General features: G+C 29.4%; 1 protein-coding gene across 1 annotated transcript; it reads left to right on the forward strand.

Moving 5' to 3' along the window:
* Nucleotides 1-901: 901 nt before the first annotated feature.
* LOC145325142 (myelin P2 protein-like) lies at nt 902-10,778 on the forward strand. Its single transcript, XM_080167998.1, has 8 exons — nt 902-1,249; nt 2,120-2,167; nt 2,873-2,905; nt 3,440-3,484; nt 7,192-7,281; nt 9,100-9,172; nt 10,022-10,088; nt 10,463-10,778. The coding sequence occupies exons 1-8, from the start codon at nt 1,234-1,236 to the stop codon at nt 10,502-10,504; spliced, it is 414 nt and encodes a 137-aa protein (XP_080024124.1). The 5' UTR covers nt 902-1,233; the 3' UTR covers nt 10,505-10,778.
* Nucleotides 10,779-10,784: the final 6 nt, after the last annotated feature.

Raw genomic sequence — 10,784 nt, forward strand, 5'->3', positions numbered from 1 at the left:
CTTGTACATTAGGGATTCAAATATCATTAAGTACCTTGCAAATGAATATTAGACCTGTTCAATGTCCTAACTTTTCGTGTGTATAATTATATGTCCTACGGGCTCAAAAGTAGGATTGTAAAAAAAGTACTGGCCTATAATTTTCTTTAATTCAGACATAAAACTTATTAAACATAAGGGGGGGGGGGGGGGGGTAATGCAACCATCTCGTAATTAATGTATAAATGGCACTTAGAATTCGAATTTCGATCTGAAATTTTGCATGAGTAAGTCTTGGTGGGTCTATTTTCCCTAAATCGAACAAAAAGTTGGAAAAGTAACGGCTAATGGCTGGCGGCTTAGCCGTTTAGGAATTTTTTGGCTATTTTCAATGCAAATCCATCACGAAACCTATCTCCACATAATACTCTTTTTTGCTCCAAAACGTTTTCAAACGATTCTAGCCGGTAGTTGCTGGTACTAGAAATCTAAAATAAATGTTTTTTTTATTACATCACATGATTTAAAGCAAAAATATGTTTTAAAAAGTTGATTTCTATGTAATTTATGACAGATTTGCCCTAAAAATAGCCCCCCAAAAAAACGTCTAAACGCCTGAGCCGTTAGCCGTTACTTTTTCAACTTTTTGTTTGATTTAGGGAAAATAGAACTACCAAGGATTACTCATGCAAAATTTCAGATCGAAATTCAAATTCTAAGTGCCATTTATACATTGATTACGAGATGGTTGTATTACCCCCCCCCCCCTTAGTTAAAAAGCATCAAATATCCAACTTTGGTACATTTTTCTAAACTCTTTTAGTAACTATTCTGCCTGTTTGACATAAAAATCAAAAGTCAAAATAATGAACAGATCTAAAGCCAAAATTATGTTTTAAATGCACACTTAAAAAAACTCTTCAGTTATTTCTTGGGTGTAATTCCTAATAGATCTAAAAACTAAAATATTTCAAGTAGAAAATATTCAAAATCTTATGAAATAACTATCTACTCCTCTTTGATAAAGTGACAACAACAGTATACAATTTTATATTTTTACTTAAAACAATTTTTATGAAAATTAAGATAAAGGATGAAAATTATTATGTAAAACTACCTAAATTACGTTTTCTTATCATGTATATGTAAACATTGACTTCTTAGTTGCTTATTTAATTTAAGATTATAAGCATATTGTTTGTACATTTTTTTTATAAATTGCAAAATTTTCAAAGTTGAAGTGATTATTTCAGAATGGAACCTTATATTGGCAAGTCAATGATTATTCTTTTTGCAAAATGTGTTTTAGAAAGCTTTGATTCCCTCTCGATCCTTAGATCTACCTATTATTATATAGCATTGAGTGTTGTTTAAGATCCGTCTAATGTTAAGGGCAGTTTTGTGTGTTTATCTAAATATTAAGTTAAAATAAATATGATAGTCATGGTCCAACAAAACTGGAGCATTTTTTTAGTTGCTTTTATCCTGCTTAAGTGTGTTATGGCCGTTTTAAACTTAATCTTAAAATTTGATAGAACTTTTTTATCCCAAATTATGATAAAATTTGGCACCATTAGTTTCTACCAACCAATTAAGATTTAATAAAAAGTATACCCAACATTTTAAAAAGCGAAGATTTTCTATAATTAGGGTCGGTCCGTCCGTACGTCCGAGACGGATAGCTTTTTTTGTTAATTTAGGCATGTTAGAATTGTCCTATCGATTTCAAACTTTGCCTGGTGATTCAAGTAGTAGTTAAGTACTATTTATTGTATTGCTCTGATTTTTTGTATACTGATTCTTGGGACAATAAAGTACATTATTATAAGCAATGCAAATCTATAATCAAGTCCTAAAAACGAAAGTATGTCCATAAACATTATCCTTTATCAAGAAGTTTTTCAACAAATTTACTCACAATTTTGCTTTGTCTCTCATTCATTTATAATCTTATTATTCAGTTCTGACACTATACAAGTGTTAATGTCCGTTTGTCCTATCGTTTCAGAGCTTCGCTTTTATGGATGTTGTAATCCTTGTTAAGCTAAAAACATAGGGAAAGTGTAGTTAAAAATTGGCCAACATTTGAACATTTTGAAGCCATAAAATAGGTAATGATAGTTTAATATGCATTTTTCAGGAACTTGGAGCTTTGTTGAAAGTGACAATTTTGATGCTTATTTAAAAGGTAAGATAGTAATCATTTAAATATTTATTATATTTTAATTTTAAGTTTTTCTGTCTTTGTTAAAGTCATAAGCCTAATTGTTCTACATATAAGATTTCATAAGTGTTAGAAAAGTTGTATTTTCCATTTTATTTATTTGTATTTCATAGATATACAAGATTAAAATTACATTCCATTGCAAAAAACGCGATATCGGTCCATCATTTATTCCCTCGGGTAAGAAATATTCATTCCTAAACAAAAAACTGGACAGGAATACCCCATTTAATTAGTTTTTTTTCAAGAATTTCATGCGTGTGAAAATTTTTCAAACGTGTGAACCATTTATTTTGATTTAAATGGTACATATGATTTTCATTTAATTTCATTTTTTGGACCCGTGGGAACTTTTTTTTTTAACGTGAGAACCATTTAATTTCATTTTTTTTACTGTTGGAAAAAAATGAGAAAAAATATGTTTTAGCATAAAGAAATGTTCTATCAGTTTCAAACCTTTCCATTCAATAGATCACACCGACTTTGGAAAAACTGTCAGACCAATTTTTGAAATTCAATCTGTGAAAAAAGATATATATCGCTCGATCATTTATTACCTTGGGATTTAAATATTCATTTATGCTAAATTTTGTTTGATTAAATAACTCATTTTTTTCATCTTTTTGTATGTATGATATTGTAGTTTTATAAAACATTATTTAATTTCAGCAATGGCAATCCCTTTACCTCTGAGAAAGCTAGGCAATATTCTTTTTTAGATTTAGTTTTTTTCCCAGATTTTTAAAAACGAGATTTCGAGTTCATATTGAGTTTACTAGGTTTCTAATAATTGAAAATTGGAACGACAACATTTATTAGTAGCGAAGCTCTTGAATTGGGTGTTTGCAATATCAACATAAAAAATAGAAACTACAAAGCGAATTAAAAAGAAATGAAATGCAGGGAATCAATGTCCACCAGAGCATTACAGACAGACGGCCGGACCAAGTAAGCTGCAGATGCTTATCGATCAGAAAAATCTTTACCTGAAAAATCAGCCATGTATCTATAATAACAGCCGAGTAAATAAAAATTTTCAAATGATCGCCAGAGCATAACCTATAAACTGACGGTCCTAGTAAATTGAAAATTTGATGCTCATTGGTATAAGAAATATTCACAAAAATTTCAGCTTTCTATCTTAAATAGGAGCTTAGAAATTTACGTTTCCCTCATACCGATTCTAACAGACGGATAGAGTAGCTCGATTGTAAAAAAAAAATATTGGTTAATTAGCAAATCTAACATCTCCTACTGTCACCATTACTAAAGAAGACTCAGGTAAATATATTTAATTCATAGTTTTTAGACAACTTTCCGCTGATACAAAAAAAATTATCCTCGAGGGCAAAGCCCTTTGAGGTAAAGTGGGGATTACCCCAATATTTTGTTTCGAAGGAGAAGACCTTCTCTTGGAAGGAACCCTTCCCCTAAATAGTTATACACATTTCTTGGGCCTATAAGATCTTTACTGTTAATCTGAGACACTGTGGGCTAGAAATGAATCAAGACAAAAGTAAGTGCCGAGCCCTGGGACCTATGTATGGTGAAAATAGACATAAAACCATGATGATTCCAGGTAAAACCAAAATATTTCAGCGGGGTCTTTTTGTTTTATTTCAATTTTAAGTTCTGAAAAAAAAATTGAAAAAAATATGAAAATCTTTAATAAAAAACAAACAAAAACTGTTTTTTAAAATTTTTTTTCACTAAAAGATACAAACAACTTATATACATACTATAAGCTTTAAAAAAATCAAAATTTTCAAATTTAGGACTGCCTTTCCAAGGTTAGAAGAAAAATCCTAACAACGAATTCTAACATATTTCTGATCAACATAGCAATAAAACGTCTTTTGCTAAATCTTTAACATCAAAATTAAATAGCACTTACTAAAGACTTTTTTTCATTTAAATTTATACTTTTTACATTATTTAACTTTTAAAATTGTGTTTTTTTTAAAGAAAGGTTGCGTGATTTTTTTCTTATAATTAATTTATCTTAATATGCTGCATTATAAGTGACTGACATTGTATGCTGTGATGGCTTAGAAAACTCAATACCAGTTTTGTTAGCCCAGGCCATCGGCCCCTCGGGGCCTACAAAACTAGTTTTAATCTTTTTATTTTTATTTTACTATCTGCTAAAAGCTGTCTATAATCCCATACAATAAATAACTATTAAACATACCAATTAAAGTGAAACAGGGATCTTAAGGGATAAGACAAAGGATGATAAATTGATTACTCCTTCTGTAGATTAATATTATTGGTTAAAAAGTTTGGACTTTGCATGTTTGAACCATCAAATCATTAATCAATACCAAGACTAATAGTATAAACCAAACAATCAAGATGAAAAATAAAGTTCCCAAAGTTTTTGAACCAATGAATGAGAAAATATTTATAAAGAACTTTGGGTACCAGCAAATTTTACATTCCAATGTCCCCTTGATCCATATTAAATATACCATTTCATAAATTGAAGGATTTATTTATCAGTATAATGTAATTGTAAACAACAAAACAACAGGGAAGAAGGGGACATAAGAACTGTAAAGATTCTTAGAAATAGGAAAAGTTTTGAACCATCCAATTAAGATTTGATAAAAGACCAGTTAACTAATTAGATAACGTGTCTATAAAAACTTTTGGTACCAGTATAATTTATAGTCACATGCCATACTCGGCGAGGGTGAGGTAATAAATAGTAGCTCACTTGTGATAGCGGGTCAAGGTATAATATACTTGAGCGTGGAGCTTAATAGCCCTAGTGGCTAAACAAAAGTGTTTCATCCTTCTTCATTACTACTTAGGTCCAAACACTAAGAAACAATGGCTACACAAACAAATAAACAGTCACATTTTTCCTCCCTTCTTGCCGATTTGCATGTATTTATCATGTATAAAATCAATTATTTATCTTACATTGGGAGGTAGGGGGCTTTGGACTGTTTATAACACTAGTCTAAAAAGTTCTATAATAATAATTTATTATTCGTTGGCTTATATTTTAGTAAAAATATTTTGTTTTGTTTATTCTAGGTTTTTTTTAAATGAAACTTATATGGAATGTGTCCCAGAAATAGAGAGGACAATTGACTGTTTAATACACTAGTCTCCAAACTTTATAAAGACATTTCTTATTCTTTGACTTAACAACTATGGGTACTTTTGAATAGTTTTGTTTTTGTCTGTTTTCAGGGGAAATTTAATTTGTATAGCAGCTATTCAAGACAGACGGCTGCATTTTTTGTGAAGATTCCCTAAACAATTTACTTTGTATATCAGTCAAGGTCTATAAATATTAAAATTATAAAATACGCAAGAAAGGTTTCAGGATTTAAAATTTTTTTTTTTAAAACTGCTTGTCCATATTCCCACCTCATCCATGTTATTGATGTTGTCATCCTTGGTTCTTTCTTTCAGGGATCTTAAGGGATAAGACAAAGGACAATAAAGTGATACATGTAGATTTCCACAAATTATGACAAGGAAACTAACCATTTCTTATGTAAAATTATTGTTTGATTATATGTTTGTAAAATATTAGTTTGAAACCATTCCATTAATTTTAGTAAAAGTACACAATTTTTTTGAGCTGACGTGGGTACTGGTGTGATTTACATCCCAATGTCCCCTCCCTCTTATAATTAGCAAAATAAATTTTAAAACGGCATTCTGCTTTTCAAAACAGGATATTTAAATAATTTGTATGATAGAACAAAATATCCTAAAACTCTAGACAAAAAGTAACAGGATGTCTTTCTGTCTATATATAAGTGTATATATGTTTAACGAAGGAGGGAGGGAGTGAACTGGACATAGAATTGTAAATCATATCCAAAGTTTTATAAACACATTTTCTTATCCTTTTGATAATTTATGAATTGATTAATGATTTGATGGTTCAAACATGCAAAGTCCAAACTTTTTAACCAATAATATTAATCTACAGAAGGAGTAATCAATTTATCATCCTTTGTCTTATCCCTTAAGATCCCTGTTTCACTTTAACTGGTATGTTTAATAGTTATTTATTGTATGGGATTATAGACAGCTTTTAGCAGATAGTAAAATAAAAATAAAAAGATTAAAACTAGTTTTGTAGGCCCCGAGGGGCCGATGGCCTGGGCTAACAAAACTGGTATTGAGTTTTCTAAGCCATCACAGCATACAATGTCAGTCACTTATAATGCAGCATATTAAGATAAATTAATTATAAGAAAAAAATCACGCAACCTTTCTTTAAAAAAAACACAATCTTAAAAGTTAAATAATGTAAAAAGTATAAATTTAAATGAAAAAAAGTCTTTAGTAAGTGCTATTTAATTTTGATGTTAAAGATTTAGCAAAAGACGTTTTATTGCTATGTTGATCAGAAATATGTTAGAATTCGTTGTTAGGATTTTTCTTCTAACCTTGGAAAGGCAGTCCTAAATTTGAAAATTTTGATTTTTTTAAAGCTTATAGTATGTATACAAGTTGTTTGTATCTTTTAGTGAAAAAAAATTTTTAAAAACAGTTTTTGTTTGTTTTTTATTAAAGATTTTCATATTTTTTTCTATTTTTTTTCAGAACTTAAAATTGAAATAAAACAAAAAGACCCCGCTGAAATATTTTGGTTTTACCTGGAATCATCATGGTTTTATGTCTATTTTCACCATACATAGGTCCCAGGGCTCGGCACTTACTTTTGTCTTGATTCAATTCTAGCCCACAGTGGAGAACCTTATAGAACCAGCGGTTAGCAAGATCTTAAGCTACACAGACTGCAAGGCATTCTGGTACTTCAATACATAGATGTATGGACAAACGTTTTTAAATGCCTAACCTTTGCTGGGGGCTTATCTGTTCATTTATATCTTAACCTAACCTAATCTGTATAGAAATACTTAATAAAATTTACATTTTAACACTCCTGCGTTTGTCCACTCCGACGTTTGGGACTCCTGCGTTTGTCCTGGAACCCTTTATCTTAATTTTAGGAAAATTCAGTTTAAGAACAGATGCTGTTGTACGATCAGTAACTGTTGTATTTAAACTTGGAGAACAAATTGATGATGAAACTACTGTAGGTTAGATGATTTACAAGTAAACTCTAAAAACAATTTTGGTTGCTTTACCTCAAAGTGCATTTCCTTGATTATTCTTCTTTTTGACTGTCATGATATTTAAGAAACCCATTGGTGATTTATTTAATTGTTTTCTTTTCAGCCTTTTTTAGCAGTAAAGATCCTTTATAATTCGAAATGTCCGTCAGTCTGCCTGTAATAAATGAATTGGGAGAAACGTGCATTTCTCAGCTGCCACAGTTATGGAATCTCGACCACAAAGAAATTTTTATCCAATCTTGACAAGTGAGGTATTTTTGGAAAGAGGAATATACATAGAAAACGCCTGTGTAAATTAGAAAATCTGCAGAAATCATATTTGCAAGTTATTTGCAAAAATCTGCATTGTTAATTTGCAAAATTAATTTCATGCCCTAAATGACTGATTTAGAAAAAATCTTTTTATGAAATGTGTTTATCTATAAGTTTAGAACATACTTAAGGCAAAAAAAAAATCTTTAGTGTTACTTTTTTCACCTTATATATGAAAAAAGTAGTTTCTCACATTTTATGATAAAAAAAGGTATAGGAACAAAAAATATGTTTTTTCTTGATGTAAACACAATAATTAGCATAAAATATATCATCCTAAATGTAAAAATCAGATATAGAATCCTTTTTAGAGTCAATATAGTGCAAAAAGTAACCAAGACATTTTTGCAAAGTATGAAAATCTAAAGAAAATAGTTCTTTTTGCTTTTGAAATACATATCAGATAAATGTATATAAAATTAGTGATCAAAAACTATAAAACATGTTATCAGTTTTTTCAACTCTGTCATTGATTAAATTGCACTTTTAGGTTTAAGAATTACTGAAGCAGTGCATAAAAACTCTTTTTATGAAGTAATTAAACAAAATAAATGCCAAAAAAACAACTACAAAATTGTCTACTGCATTATAAAAAACGCCTAATTGTTGATTTGAATTTATTTTGTTTAATAACTTAATAAAAAGAGTTTTTATGTGCAACTTTGGTAATGAGTAAACCTAAAAGTGCATTTTAATCAATGATAGGGTTGAAAAAAGTTATTACTTGTTTTATAGTTTTTGATCACTAATTTTATATACATTTATCTGATATGTATATCAAAATCAAAAAGAACTATTTTCTTTAGATTTTCATACTTTGCAAAAATGTCTTGATTACTTTTTGCACTATATTTGCTCTAAAAAGGAGTCTATATCTGATTTTTACATTTAGGATGATAGATTTTATGCCAATTATTGTGTTTACATCAAGAAAAAAAATACCTTTTGTTCCTTTACCTTTTTTTATCATAAATTGTGAGAAAATGCTTTTTTCATATATAAGGTGAAAAAAGTAACACTAAAGAAATTTTTTTTGCCTTAAGTATGTTCTAAACTTATAGATAAACACATTTCATAAAAAGATTTTTTTCTAAATCAGTCATTTAGGGCATGAAATTAATTTTGCAAATTAACATTGCAGATTTTTGCAAATAACTTGCAAATATGATTTCTGCGGATTTTCTAATTTACATAGGCGTTTTCTATGTATATTCCTCTTTCCAAAAATACCTCACTTGTCAAGATTGGATAAAAAAATCTTTGTGGTCGAGATTCCTTATCTGTGCTGCTTTAAAAAACAGACAGCTAGTTACAGAACATCTACTCTATAATCCACTTTGTAAGTTTAGGCGATCCATGATTTCTTTTTCTTCGTTTCTTATTGATATTGTCATCCTTGTTTCTCCTACTCTTATATTATTTTTTAAGTGAACACCTCATTAGATATTGATAATTCATTCCATTTTTCAGATTTTAGAAAAGTAAAGAGCACATTCACAATCGACAAAGAAGGACAATTAGTTTGGACATCCTTAGATATAAAGTAAGAAAATTCAAAAGCATTTTACTTTTATTACTAATACTAATTTGTAGGATTAAAGTCTGTCACCTAAGGCGATATGCTGTAAATTTAAAATGATAATTATGCCAAAGTGAACATTTATCAGAGTAAACAATCTTAAAATCAAAATAAAACAAATTGCCCTATTGTGGAATCAAACTGTATATTGTATTGGGGTCATAGAGATATGTTCGAAACCCCACATTTTGAACATCAATAAAAATATAGGTACTTTCCCTGAAAGTGCGTAGGGATCACAGAACTCCCTTGCCATATTTTTATTGTATTCTCCATTGTGCCCAACACCTGTGCAGGGGTCCCTAAACCTACAGGGCATATATAGGCAGTTTCAAAAACCTACGGGGCTACGTATATCGCCTAACTTGGCCAGACTTGAAGAAGCATAAACGCTCATAAAACAAATCTCCTCCTCTTTAATTTGAATTTATTATAAAATAATGGTGAGCGTGTTCTTCTGTACTAGGCCAAAATCTGCCTGAGATCATGAAGTAAAAATTTATTGGCCATGCTCTGTAATACAAAACCTTTTATATATTGAGAAAAAACTTTGTGTTCTTTTTATAATGCACATAAATTTCTCTTATCAAGAAATTTTTTATAAAACGGAAAATTAAATAACCTAAAAAATTATAAAAACAAGAACGTTAATAGGTATCAACAAATTCGCAAAGCTTTGAAAAAAATGTTTTTTTTTGTAAGATGAAGTATAAAATGTGATCATGAAAAATTTGAGCAATAAAGAAAGACATACTGAATATCCACCCCACTTGTAGAGTAGCTTTGATTGTATGATATTAACTTTATATTTAGATCTGGTATAACGACAGTTGTGAAAAGAAGAGTAGACCCGGATGGAATCATGTATGTTACTATGGAGGTTAATATTTTGCTAGTAGCGTAGCTACTCTGTACTTTACTTTGTCTGTCAGTCATTCCGTAACATTATAAGTGTTATTTCTCTGCTTGCCATGAACTTTGAGGGAATGCACCGTACTTTGATAGTACCTTGTCTTACTTTATGCTAAACTAGCAGCTATGCCTCTCTAGAGTCCTCTAGGGGCACTTGCAGTCGCAGATGTCGGAGAGTGTTCATTTTCAATTTTTGTTTGGGTCATTTTTTATAGGAGTGATTACTATAAGGTTATAAACCTTCTCTAGACGTAGATGAGAAGCTACATTGTGTAGGAAAACCATGTGTAGGTTCAACGATTTGCTTTTATATGAGGGTTTATTTTATATGATTTATTTCAGGCAAAAGGAGTCGTAGCTACTGCCAAATTTAAAAGATTATGATCATATATGTATAAACAATTCACAGACTGTTTTTTTTCCAACAATCCTTATTTAAAGATATTAAGTAACATTTTATTATATTTAATCATATGGTTCATTTAATAAAACAATACAATTTTGACAAGTTTAAACTTAGACAGTAAATTTTATATTTAATTAAAATTTTTTTTACATGTTTCAAAATATATTACAAAACAAAATATTATTTTAAAATGACTTTTTTATACATAAACAAAAACATATTTGAAATAAATTTGATAACAACAACTTAAAATCGTTG

The sequence above is a fragment of the Acartia tonsa genome, chromosome 7, assembly GCF_053477335.1.
Source record: "Acartia tonsa isolate MP-2025a chromosome 7, ASM5347733v1, whole genome shotgun sequence".
Lineage (NCBI taxonomy): Eukaryota > Metazoa > Arthropoda > Copepoda > Calanoida > Acartiidae > Acartia > Acartia tonsa.

What these genes read in the sequence shown, in the direction of transcription:
- LOC145325142 (XM_080167998.1), top strand. An exon ending in TGATGATGAAACTACTGTAG is followed by an intron (nt 7,282 to 9,099) that starts GTTAGATGATTT and finishes TCCATTTTTCAG; the next exon opens with ATTTTAGAAAAGTAAAGAGC. An exon ending in TGGACATCCTTAGATATAAA is followed by an intron (nt 9,173 to 10,021) that starts GTAAGAAAATTC and finishes CTTTATATTTAG; the next exon opens with ATCTGGTATAACGACAGTTG.